The sequence below is a fragment of the Artemia sp. Qi Xiang Cuo genome, chromosome 5, assembly GCF_049724085.1.
Source record: "Artemia sp. Qi Xiang Cuo chromosome 5, ASM4972408v1, whole genome shotgun sequence".
Lineage (NCBI taxonomy): Eukaryota > Metazoa > Arthropoda > Branchiopoda > Anostraca > Artemiidae > Artemia > Artemia sp. Qi Xiang Cuo.
Window position 1 is genome coordinate 27,692,665 of NC_142798.1, and position 14,498 is coordinate 27,707,162.

A 14,498-nucleotide genomic window follows, 5' to 3' on the forward strand; every position below is an offset into this window, starting at 1 on the left:
ACAAAGTAATAGATAACATATTTTTAATGAAATAATGGCATATATGACATTAATATAAATATATGGTAGATACATTATTATACATTCATAATATCAATGATCAACTTTGGACATTTTGAATCTGTTGCATAAAATGCTTCACCATGTTCTCTCTTGATACTATAGCTATTGTCTTCTCTTAGTTGGTAATCAGTAGAATAATCATTATTCCACTTTGAGTTATACACAATTTTTACAGGTGTGTCATGGACAGGGTCAATATGCTTTTCGTCTTTGGTATTATTTGGTTCATTGACTGTTTGATCAATGGCAGTAACGTTTGCTGGTACTTTGTTTTTCATCGATTCATCTTTATATTCCCTAGTGATATTTTCTGCCAATGTCCTTTTTATTTTTCTGGCAATTGCACTGTCTATTATCACACTATTTTTACACAGGTAACAGTTCCGGCACGTAGACAAGATATGGTTTGTGATATTAGTAGAAGAGTAGGCCTTTCTTTTCGTCTTTGCTTTCATTTGAATGCTAATACCCGAAAGCTGACGATATTGTTAAACACTGGGTAATATGTCACCACAAGCACAAGCAAGAAGATACCCCTCTTCATCCACTATTATTTTTATTTTGGAATTCTCTTTGAGCACAATCATCTCCGGAGATCTCAATCTCGCATATCCACCATCATAAGAGTTTATTTTTTTGGTACTCCAAAGAAATTTAATTCCTTACTGTCATGACAATGCAAGTATACATTTCCAATAATACTACCACTTGTACTTGTTTCATAGTTCAACTACTTCTCCTTGTCAGCATTCAACGCTACAATCGCGCTATAATGTGAACATACTTTCTTAAAATGCTTCATCTTCACTTCTTAGAGATATGAGTTGTGTTTATTGTTCCACTGTGTAAAAAATACTGATTTAATACATCCAATATACTAGGTAGTGTCGATAACCGGACATAGAGTACCGCATCGTGTCTCTGAGCAAGGATATAGTACAATTTTTAGAGCCATAAGTATATTTCATGTCATTTTAAGATACGTAAAAAAAGTTGAATAATTTCGAAGTCCAAAAAAAATTTAGTCCAATAAAAAAAAGTGCTACTATAAACATTATTTTTCTAATAGTAAAATTCACGACTAACATTTCTATATCATTCTCATTTTGAATTTGGAAAATATTAAATGTGATTTTTTTATAAAAAGTTGAAAAAATATATCATGTTAAAAAAAATAATAAAGTTAAAAAAACCACTTCAAAAAAAATATGGGGTGGGGGGTGGGAAAGCCGCATCGTGTCTCTGGGCAAGCATAGAGTACAATTGTTACAGCCATAAGCATATTTCATGTCATTCTAAGATAGGTAAAAAAAAAGAAATAAAAGTTGAATAATTTCGAAGTAAAAAAAAAAATAAAAATTAGCCCAATAAAAAAAAGTGCCACTACAAAAAATATTATTCTAATTGTAAAAGTTCCGAAACATATATCTTTATCAGTCCCATTTTGAAGTTGGAAAATATTAAATGTGGATTTTTTATGTTTAAAGTATGTTTCATGTCATTCTAAGAGATATAAAAAAAGTTGAAAAAATATATCATGTAAAAAAAAATAATAAAAAAATTAAAAAAACTAAAAAAAAAATTAAAAAAATGGGGGGGGGGGCAAAAAGTTGGGGGAGGGGTCCTTTGGAGTTTGGAGGATAGGGGACCTTTGGGGGTTGAGGTCCCTGGTGGTTAGGGTCATTGGTGCTTCAAACCTATAATCACCTCACTACTTGATTTGCAAGGATTTCTAAGGGCTGTTCTGAATTTCATTATTAAAATTCTTTTCTTGACAATCTACATCTCTATTAGTATCAGCTTTTTAGTATACTAAAACTTTCGACCCTATTTTAAATTGACAACACTGTTCAAACGCCACTTGTGTTTTGTACAGAACACATCGAAGAAGTAAATCCAGGTCAACTCACAGGACCATTTTATCATCGTTAACCATTTTCATCGATTGATGTTGTTCCAAATTTATAACAAATTGCCTGAGTTAACAATCCCTTCGAGGTTACCTTAACTGATAATCAGTTTAGCTTTTTTTTACTACCTTCATACGGTCCGATAACTAATTAGGATCATTCACATCCCTATTATTCAATCAAAAATTAATATCGTTCAAACAGTCCAATTCGCAAATGGAGTTATTTTTTTTGGTAAATGATACAACTTTTCATCATTCACAGTTCTGTAATTATCCCGTTAAGCAAAGTATTTCCTATATGTGTAAGCAAAGTATTTCCTATATGTGTAAGCAAAAGTATTTCCAACATGTCTAAGCAAAAGTATTTCCTATATGTGTAAGCAAAGTATTTCCTATATGTGTAAGCAAAGTATTTCCTACACGTCTAAGCAAAAGTATTTCCTATATGTCTAAGCAAATAGCATAGTAATTCCTATATGTCTAAGCAAAAGTATTTCCTATATGTCTAAGCAAATAGCATAGTAATTCCTATATGTCTAAGCAAAAGTATTTCCTATATGTCTAAGCAAAGTATTTCCTATATGTGCAAGCAAAGTATTTCCTATATGTGTAAGCAAATCCATACTATGCATACTACTAACACTCTTCCCACGGTCCTCAGGACAAGGGTTGTAATTTATGCCCCTAGGGGCATATACGGTTTTTATTGAAAGCCTTGTCGTAGAAATTTCAAAAATGGCTCATTCAATTGGAATTTCAAAGGGCTAGAACCCTTTTTTAATAGTCGAAAGCGATTGGAGGGCAACTAACCCCCCTCTCACGCCCACCATTTCCCAAAACACATCCAATCAAAATTTTGTTTAACGTAGTTGAAAGTTCTGAAAATTAGGTAACTGAGAATGACAAATCCCCCACACCCCTCAGGACGATGGTTGTAAGTTATGGCCTGGGGGCATATAAGGTTTTTATAGAAAGCGTTGTCGTAAAAACTTCAAAAAGGGCTTATTCAATTGTAAATCGAAATGGATAGTGCCCTTTTTAATAGTTGAAAGTAATTGGAGGGCAACTAACCCCCCTCTCACGCCCACCATTTCCCCAAAACATACAATCAAATTTCTGAGATATCCACTTGGATCAACGCAGTTGAAAGCTTTGGAAATTAGGTCTTTGAGGATGATAACCCCATCAGAGCCCTCAGGGAAAGGGTTTTAAGTTATGCCATGGGGGCATATAAGGTTTTTTTTTAATAGAAAGCGTTGTCATAGAAACTTCAAAAAAGGCTCATTTGATTAGAAATTGAAAGAGCTAGTGCGCTTTTTAATGGTCAAAAGTGATTGGAGGGCAGCTAACCCCCTCTCACGCCCACCATTTTCCCAAACACATCCAATCATAATATTGAGATAGTCATTTTGTTCAACGTAGTTGAAAGTTCTGGAAATTATGTCTTTGAAGATGACAAACCCCCACACACCACTCAGGGCAAGGGTTGTAAGTTATGCCCTTGTGGCATATAAGGTTTTTATAGAAAGCGTTGTCGTATAAACTTCAAAAAGGGCTCATCCAATTGGAAATTGAAAGGGCTAGTGCCCTTTTTAATAGTCGAAAGTGATTGGAGGGCAACTAACCCCCCTCTCACGCCCACCATTTCCCCAAACACATGCAATCAAAATTTTGAGATATACATTTTGTTCAACACAGTTGAAATTTTTGGAAATTATGTCTTTGAGGATGATAAACCCCCACACCCCTCAGGGCAGGGGCTATAAGTTATGGCCTGGGGGAATATAAGGTTTTTATAGACATCGCTGCTGTGTAAACTTCAAAAACTGCTCATTCAATTGTAAATTGAAAGGGATAGTACCCTTTTTGATAGTCGAAAGTGATTGGAGAGTTATTAACCCCCTCTCACACCCACCATTTCCCCGACCACATCCAATCAAAATTTGGAGAGGCCATTTTTTTCAACGTAGTTGAGAGTTAAAGAAATCAGGTCTTTAAGGATGACACCCCCCCCCCCACAGCCCTCAGGGTAAGGGTTGTAAATTATGCCCTGGGGGCATATAAGGTTTTTACAGAAAGTGGTGTTGTGGAAACTTAAATAAAACGGCTCATTCGATTGGAGATTGGGAGAGCCAGTGCCTTTTGTATTAGTCAAACGTGATCAGAGAGCAAATACCCCCCCATGCCCATCATTTCCCCAAACACTTACAATCGAAATTTTGAAATATCGATTTTGTTCAGCATACCAGAAAGGTCTATACATTATGTTTTTTGAGGATAAAAAATCCCCCCAGCCGTCAGGGCAAGGGTTGTAAGTTATGCCCTGTGAATACGCAAGGTTTTTTATAGAAAGCGTGGTCATATAAACTTCGGAGGGGGCTCATCAGATTGGTAATCAAACCAATTATTTTAAGAGTCAAAGTGATCGAAGGGCAGCTACCCCCTCACCCCCCACCCCCACACACACACACGTCGTATTGTCCCGAAATACATCTAATAGAGATTTTGAGATAGCCATTCTATTCAAAATAGTCTAAATATCATATAACAAAGCTTTTGGGGTTGAAACAAACCCCAGAGATTAGGGGCAAGTTATGCCCAGTGGGTATTTAATGTTTTTATGGAAGGGATGGTTGTTGAACTTTAGAAGGGGCTCAGTCTTTCTCCCTGTAAAAGACTATGTCAATATAAAACGAACAGAAACTAATTAAAAAAAACTTTTTCCACAAAACAAGTTTAAAAAAAAGTAAAGAACTCCATTGAACCAAAAATGAACAAAAATGGAATCAAATAATCTACCAAGCATGCAACTACCACAAACCAGTATCAATAAATGAATGAAACCCAAAACAAACAGAAACTAAAATAAATAACAGAGTCAAACTCAAAACGAGCAGAAATTAATATGAGTAGGGTTCTAAACCCCATGCTTTCTAAAAGCCAGAATATAATTTGTACTTTACTGGAAAAATTCTTTTAAATGTTTTTACTTTTACAACTTTAAGAAATCAAAAATTAATTAAGATTTTAAGGAATAAATATCAGCATATGTATGTTAAACTGACAATGCATATTTTTTTCAAAGGGAGGGAGCGAGATACCTCAAAAAGTGCATTTTAATGCCAAAACATCTCAACTCTCGTTGAGCCTTCAGATAAATACAGAATTAGTTCCAAGGGAGAGACGAGAGGAGGGTGGAGATAGAAATTGACGTATGATTCCCAGGGTCGTATCTAGAACTTCTGTTCGGGGATTATTTTTTTCGTGGGGGGGGGGACTTTAAAAAAGCATCAAAAACAAGAAATTGATATTCAATCCTTCTTTATTTCTGGGAATATTTCTGGTGTACGCTGTTATTATGAAAGTAAATAAACCCCAAAATGAGCAGAATTTATTCCGCATAGGAGGGGGACTGCCTCTTCCTCATCTTCATCTCATGGTCGTAGAAACTTCGGAGGATATTCATTCGATCGGAAATTGAGAGTTCTAGCTCATGGTTTATAAGTCGAAATCGATTGGAAACCAACCAGCCGCGGGGTCTTTTCAACAGGGGTATTCTCTGGGGGGGGGGTAAACATCTAGAATCGATTTCTCCCCTCTTACATTTTGTAATGGTCTCATTGCATGCGATTTTAGTGAAAGTAAGTTCATTCTTTGGGAGCATGCTACCAAAGTTGGATGGTTTGATGTTAAAGCGTCCGTTCATTCCCCAATGAGCATTTTAACTTTTTTATTTAACTTTTTTGATCAGTTAATGGTCTCCTCTTGTTCTGAGAAGTGGTGTAGATTTTCTTGTGCTGATTTTTGCTCTGTTTTATGTCTACAGTTGGTTTGAGAATCATAGGTGTTAGTTTCTTTTCTTAGATATTACGAGAGATGCTTTTTCTTACCCGAGTAAGGTTGGGAGATTTGCTCGAGTATTGAGTTCTTAGGCCCCGGTGCTGGGCCCCTGGTCCTAATTCTCAGACAAATGTCCTCTTCTCCTGTCTTATCTCTTTAAAGGAGCAATAATTGTGTATTTATTTATTTATGTGAGTATTTTTCTCGAAAACCGCTCCATATTTTTTTGAAGAAAACTGACAACCTGGGATTTCTGGCCTTAAAAAATGATCTATAAAGGTCATGAGTTTGAGAAAATTCGTTAAGAGTCTTAATTTTGGGAAAAAAGTCCCGTGAGTGACGTGATATTTATGAACATATAAAATAATAACAATATATTAGGGCTAATTTAATTTCTAAGAGTACATTTTTTTCTCTTGTGTCGAGAATATTACGCCAAAACTATTCAGAATGCTTTCAGCCCATTTTAGAATGCGCTGACCTTGAAAATGGTATTCTTGCAGCCATTGTACAACTAAGGTAACACATTTCATATAATGGTAAATGTTCTTTACCTTTTAAAAAGAGGAGCAAACCCCACTCCCATCTCCTGACTATGTTACTGCACAAGGATCTCCAGAAAGATCTTTGTTTTTTTTTCCAACTAATCCCTTATTTTAAGAAGAAAAATATCACACCTTGGCGGTTAAATCCCAGCCAGTAACAACACCTCTGTATTTCCACTTCTTGTGTTGCACAACTTGACCAACTCTAAGCACCAGACTTTTTGGTCTGATATTCCTTGGTATCGTTGATGTCCCAAAAGTATCACTAAACTTCTTGCTTCTATATTCAAGAACTTCTTTTGCTGGTGATTCCCCTTCGTCATTGTGCTCAAATTTGCTGCCTAAATTTAAACAGCAAGACTAATGAACTAAAACAGTACTTGAAACTAGCAGCCAGAAAACGAAAAATAGTATAATAAACAATAGTAAGTAATATTTGGCTATTTAAAAGTATCATAATATTAGCCAAGAAGTGAAATATAGAAAACTTGAAAATGCTACCTTTCATCTAAAAAATATACAAGCCCCTTTATTCAAGTCAAATTGATTATCCATGAGCGTGAATAATTATCATGAGCGTCTAATCTCAACGGTCGGTTGTTTGGCTGCTCCTTTTTTTAATATCAAACAGATCGTGGCAACGAACTGTAAGTAAGGAGCGACCCGGCTCAATAGTAACCGAAACTCTAAAAAACGGGATTTTAATACCAATAGATACACCAAAGGAATCAGATTTTAATACTGATTTCAAATATATAAGTTTCATCATGTTTAGTTCTACCATCAAAAGTTAAGCACCTGAGGCTGATTTTCGAAAAAAGGGGGAAAGACCCCCTAAAAGCTAAAAAACTTTAATGAAAATCACACCATCAGATTCAGCGTATCAGAGAATCGTACTTCATAAGTGTCAAGCTCGTATCTTCATAAATGTAGAATTTTTTATTTTTTGCCATAAAAAGGATCACTAGTGCGTGTTTATTTGTTTTGTTTTTTTCCACAGGTGATCGTATCGACCCAGTGGTCCTAGAATATCGTGGGAGGGTTCATTCAAACGGAAATTAAAATTTCTAGTGCCCTTTTTAAGTGACCAAAAAAAATGGAGGGCAACTAGGCCCTCTCCCACGCTCATTTTTTCCCAAAATCACCCGATCAAAATTTAGAGATAGCCATTTTGTTCGGCATGGTCGAAAGTATAATAAATATGTCTTTTAGGATGACTTAATCCCCCCAAAGTTCCCGGGGGGAGGTCTGAAAGTTATGAACTTTACCCAATGTTTACATATAGTATTGGTTATTGGGAAGTACACAGACGTTTTCAAGGGGGATTTTTTTCTGGTAGTTGGGGGGGTCGGGGGTTACGTGGGAGGATCTTTCCATGGAGGAAGTTTTCATGGGAGAAGCGACATTGATATCAAGGGGGCACCGGATTTCCCAGCATTATTTAAAAAAAACATAAGAAATTAAATAAAAAACAAATAAACAAGTTTTTCAACTGAAAGTAAGGAGCAACATCAAAACTTAAAACGAACAGAAACGATTAAGAATATGATTGGGTTCACCCCCTAGTCAATACCTCGCTCTTTAAGCCAAATACGTTTTAGTACTTTCATAAGAGCTATTTATTCTAATTTACGGCCTTTGTTATTAAGGGGTCATTTTTAAAGAATTGGAACAAAATTCAAACTTTAGCGTAAAGGGCGAGGTATTGACTAGGGGGCAAACCCCCTAATATACGTATTAAAAATATATGGATATAGAAGTTAGTTACGTAAGTTAATTCGTAGGTTACATATACTTATTACTAATAAAAACGTTCGTAAATAAAATGAAACAACTTTCGAGAAAGCCATTTAACCAAATATAAGTAAAATTAATATGCAATTTTTTTGTTATTATTCATGTACGGTGAGCCAAAATTAAAACCTCAAATAATTCAAAAACGTTCAAAAATTAAATTAAAAAAACAAGTTTTTTTAACTGAAAGTAAGGAGGAACATTAAAACTTAAAACGAACAGAAATTATTCCGTATGTAAAAGGGGCTGTCCCCTCTTCAACGCTTCGCTTTTTACGCTAAAAGTTAGACTCTTTCTCACAACTTTATTTTATTTAAACAATAAAAAACTTTAGCATAAAGAGCGAGGCGTTGAGGAGGGGACAGCCCCTTTCATAAACGGAATAATTTCTGTTTGTTTTAAGTTTTAATGTTGCTCCTTAATTTCAGTTAAAAAAAATTTTTTTTATTTAATTTTAAATGAAGCGCATAGGTCTATCCCAGTTCTAGGTAATAGCTCCCATATTATTGAAATAACAAAGAAATACTTAGCTTAGTGGTTAATACCAAATAAACCTGGTTTATTACCAATCAAACAGTAAATCAAATGGTAAAGCTTATACAAGACCAGGGCCAGATCATTGCATAGAAAATTAGGCAAATCTCAAAAGCCTCATTTTTGCGTGTGTGTTTTTTTAAGGCCCAATCAACAGACCATTTTGAAAAGATTTATGAACAACCAGACAAGCACAGACGCTTGGACCTTAGTAAACTTACTTGTTGTAACCTTAATTGGCATCCGAGAAACTGAAACACAAATAAATTTTCTCATCTAAGTCTAAGAAGAATGTTTATTCTAACCTATAGCTCAGGATGACACAAAATACAACTCTATTCTGAACAATAGCTGAGCAAAATTGTGTCTTAAAAAGAATTAAACAACGAAAAAACTCTTTCACTAATTCTACTGGCCCTAAACCCACTTTCTTATCTCTTCTATTTGTCCCTTCTTTAAAATTTAAAAATAAACAATTCCAAACGCCTCCCTCCCAATAATGAAAGACAAATAATGCCTTAAAAATTTGCCTTTTTGCGCTGTCTACTTATTTTTTTTAGCTACAAGTAAAAGAATAAACTAAACATTATATATATATATATATATATATATATATATATATATATATATATATATATATATATATATATATATATATATATATATATATATATATATATATATATATATATATATATAAAATTGAAAACTGATCATTAAAACTGTTAAAAGTTTTTATTTTTATTTTCAAAACAGCCCTAATATCATTACTTCAAGGAAGTTCAACCAGGACTGGTACACCAAGCGAAGTGGAAAAAAGAACTGCTCCCCGTAAGCTAGACGCAAATAGCGACGAAGACCACACTGCCTTTCCATCATCAACAAATAAGTAGAACAACAGGGAATTTTTTTTATATACAAGACAGTGGAACGCAACTTTAAATGAATATTTCGACCCTATATCCAAGGGCCGTCCTCAGCAAAACAGACGAAGAGAATAAAAACACTATAAAAAAAACTTACATTAAAATTCAATCATTAAAACTGTTAAAAAAAATGTTTTAAAACAGCCCTAATATCATTACTTCAAGGAAGTTCAACCAGGACAGGTACTCCAAACGAAATGAACAGAGAACAATTCATTCAGATGGAATAAAAATACTTACAGACAAGCTTTTAAAGCTAATCTCGCCTTCTTGGCAGCCAACCTAGATGGTCTATTCGTAACAGGTTTAGTGGAATTATTTACTGGTTTTTTAATATAATTATTAAATAATTTCTAATTAAATTTGTGTACAGGGCATTAAGCGAATATTCCCCCAAATGTTTATTCAAAGAAATATTACTGTTTATTTTTATATTAATTTCAGTTGCCTCACAAACACCCTGTTTTATGCTTAAGTTATTGCTAATAAGGCAAGTTTCTTCAAAAAGCATTTTATGGCTAGGGTTATCATAGATATGACTGCTTAAAGCAGAATCAAAAGAAATATTTCTACTATTAGAATTTAAAGCTTTAGTTATGCCTTCTTTGTGTAGTTGTAGGCGTTTTTCTAAATTTTGATGGGTTCTACCAACATAAAAATAACCACAGTCACATGGTATTTGATAAATCCCTCTTTGCCGAGTAACTGGGATTATCCAGAGTTTAGGAAATTCATGATTTTAAAATTATTTGTAAATACGACATATAAATTATTTTGTGTGCGATTTTTTTAAACTTGCAGTGACTTTTGGAATATATGGAAGGTAAATTATATTTGAGGGCTCGGCGGGAACTTCACTTTGTAAAAGACCCTTTATTTTAAGGGAGTGTCTTGCCAATCTTCGGCTAATTGTATTGTTAATAAAGACAATAGGATGGCCGTTTCCAAATGATGGCCATGGCCATGTATATATATATATATATATATATATATATATATATATATATATATATATATATATATATATATATATTATATACATATTATATATATTATATATATTATATATATATATATTATATATATTATATATATATATATTATATATATATATATATATATATATATATATATATATATATATTATATATATATCATATATTATATATATTATATATATACATATATTATATATATTATATATATATATATATATATATATATATATATATATATATATATATATATATATATATATATATATATATATATATATATATATATATATATATATATATATATATATATATATTTATTAAACTAAAAACAATATCAAAAAGTTCGTGGTAACGAACTGTAAGTAAGGAGCGACCCGGATCAGTGGTAACCGAAACTCTAGAAAACGTGTTTTTGATACCAATTAGTTCATTAAAAGAATCAGATTTCAATGCTGATTTCAAATATATAACTTTCATCAAGTTTAGTGCTACCCATCAAAAATTACGCGCCTGAGATTATTTGGCTGATTTTCAAAAAAGGGGGGAAGACACCTTAAAAGTTATAGAACCTTAATGAAAATCACACCATCATATTCAGCGTATCAGAGAACCCTACTGTAGAGGTTTCAAGCTCCTATCTACAAAAATGTGGAATTTTGCATTTTATTTTTTTTTGCCAGAAGAAAGATCACGGATGCGTGTTGATTTGTTTTTTTGTTGCTTGTTTCCAGGGGTGATCGTATCGACCCAGTGGTCCTAGAATATCGTGAGAAGGCTCACTCGAACGGAAATTTAAAGGTCTAGTGCCCTTTTTAAGTGACAAAAAAATTGAGGGCAACTAGGACCCCTTCCACGCTCATTTTTTTCCAAAGTCATCCGATCAAAACTTTGAGATAGCCATTTTGTTCAGCATGGTCGAAAATATGATAACTATGTCTTTTAAGATGACTTAATCCCCCGAAGTCCCCGGGGGAAGGGCTAAAAGTTATGAACTTTACCAAATGTTAACATATAGTATTGGTTATTGGGAAGTATACAGACGTTTTCAGGAGGGTTTTTTCTGGTAGTGCGGGGGGGGGGGGGGTAGGGGGTTATGTTGGTGGATCTGTCCATGAAGGAAGTTTTCATGGGGGAAGGGAAATTGCCATGAAGGGGGCGCCGGACTTGCCAGCATTATTTATTGGTTATTGGGAAATATAGAGACATTTTCAGGAAGGATTTTTTCTGGAGGGTGGGGCTGGAGGAGGGGGTTACTAGGGAGAATCTTTCCGTAGAGGATGTTTCTTTGGGGTAAGGGACATTTCTATGAGGGGGGCGCCGGATTTCCAAGCATTATTTAAAAAACGATCAGAAATTAAATTTAAAAAAACAAGTTTTTTTCAACTGAAGATAAGAAGCAACATTAGAACCTAAAACGAACAAAAATTATAACGTATATGAGGGGGCTGTCCCCCGAGTCAATACCTCGCTCTTTACACTACAGTTTTTTTAGTGCTTTCAAAAGAGCTATCTATTCTAATTAAACGGTCTTGGTGATTCAGGGGCTTGTGAATTAAATTTTTTTTTAACTTTTAACGTAAAGAGCGTGGTATTGACTAAGGGGAGAACCCCCTCATATACGTAATAACATATACGGAATAAAAAAAAAAAAAATAAAAAAACAAGCGATACGGCTCAATAGTAATCGAAACTTTTAAAAACGGAGTTTTGATGCAAATAAATGTATCCATAGAATGTGTGTACAATGCTGATTCTAAATATATAAATTTAATCAAGGTTAGTATTATACATCAAAGACTGCGATCCTGAGAGAATTTACCCGATCTTGTAGAGAAGGGGGAAACATCCACTACAAGGGAAACAATTTTAATGAAAATCAAACCGTCAGATTCAGCATGTCAGAAAACGGTATTACATAGGTTTCAAGCTCATATCTGCAAAAATATGCAATTTTCTATTTTTTGCCAGAAGAAAAATATACGAATATAGAAGTTAGTTACGTAAGTTAATTTGTAAATTACGTCATAACCAAATTTAGAGACATCCATTTAGCAAAAGAAACGTAAAATTTTTACGCAAATGTTTTTCACTTATTCAATGACGGTGGGCCAAAATAAAAGCTGCATTAACTAAAAACGATCAAAAATTAAATAAAAAAAAAACAAGTTTTTTTAACAGAAATTAAGGAGCGACATTAAAAATTAAAACGAACAGAAATTAATCCGTATATGAAATGGGCTTTACCCGCATCAACGCCTCGCTCTTTAAGCTAAAGTTTGACTCTGTCTCGCAACTTTATTTTTCAAAACAATACGCATTAGCTGCATGGATGATATTTTTAACATGGATAACCCATCTTTAAATTAGAAGAAATTGTGAAGTCAAGCAATATAAAGGAGGACACAGAGATTTCAGTAGGGATAGGATTAAGAATATGGTACGGGATTTGAACGAACTAAACTCACATTATCAGGATTTTAGAAGTATTTATTCTCATGTAGAAAATGTTGAGGAGGCTCACTAAATTTCTATAGTAGGTTTCGACGACCATAAATCACCGAAAAATTTTCATCAGTATGGAAATTCCTTAGCAAAGCTGTTAATTATAACAGAGAAGAGGAGATTGCCAAGGAGAGAACATGGGATACTCCAATATGCACAGGCAGAGGATTGGAATAATGATTCAGATATTTAATTACTTGTGATCTATTTTATGAGTTTGAGGTAGCAAATTTGCACCAGGAAAGAGTTAATATTGAATTCAGTGACAAGTTTTTCAACTAATATATTGTGGTTAACAGTAGTATCCCTATAACAGTTCCCAATACACACTATTTTTTTTTCTTTATTATTGTGATGAGTGCTGTAATTTGTTAATCTTGTATGTTATTTGTGTACATGGCCACATTTTGGGTTGAAATACACGTTATCTTATCATACCCCAATGTACTATTAGAGTAGATAACCCCTCGCATCTCCATAACAGTTCCCAATTCACACATATCCAATGTACTATTGGAGGCATCAGGTCTGTCGAGCATCTGGTATTACGTAATAATTTCCGGTTGATAAGAAAATTTCTGGAAGCATTATTATGTGAGTTTCGTCTGCAAAGTAGCCTATTTTGTTCAATAATTGAAGTGAGTTGGAAGTGGCATGATGTCTAATAAACGAAGTTTTGATATGTATTCTAATATACAATTGGAAGAGATCTTTTGTACTCTAATGGTTTCGATCCGATTATTGACTATTGATTATGACTACAACTGGCCAGGTATTATTTTTGTGATGTAATGGTCCTGAGCACATCAGTTTTCCATTACCGGGCTTGCGCATGAGTTTGCGTTCCCAAATTCCCATCAAGGGCCACATGTCCCCTCCAGGGCCACGAGTCCCCCAGAGCCCCAATACCCCCACCCCCTCAATACTTATATTTAACAAATTTCCATGACTAAAATCACTTTCAATATACTTATAACATAAAATTCACTTGTGATATTTAAAAAAATATAAAATGAGGATGATATAAATATTTCAGGCGTGATTTTTTTCTATTAGAAAAATCAGGTTTGGAGTGAAGTTTTTTTTGGACTTTAAATTTTTGGGACTTAGAATTTTCTTGGGACGCAGAATTTTCTTGGGACTTAATTATTTTGGAACCAATAATTTTTGGACTTCGATTTTTTTGGGGACACAGAAGTTTTTTGACACAATAGAACGCATTCACATGTATCACTCACAAATGTCGTAGCCTCCAGTTAAAGCAGGAAATTTCACTGGAATGTTCCCCACATCAACGCCTTGAACAGAATTACATGCTTTATTGTGTCTTCTATTTTCATCTATAGGAACATCACCCTCTACGAAGTTTCCAAACACACCTGAA

General features: G+C 33.9%; 1 protein-coding gene across 1 annotated transcript in view; it reads right to left on the reverse strand.

Moving 5' to 3' along the window:
- Nucleotides 1-14,498, reverse strand: part of LOC148951992 (uncharacterized) — a 59,922-nt gene that overhangs the window by 27,376 nt on the left and 18,048 nt on the right. Inside the window, exon 2 of the mRNA XM_089089471.1 lies at nucleotides 6,493-6,701. Coding sequence (XP_088945597.1) covers nucleotides 6,493-6,701 — 209 coding nt within the window. The remainder of the gene's footprint in view (nucleotides 1-6,492; nucleotides 6,702-14,498) is intronic.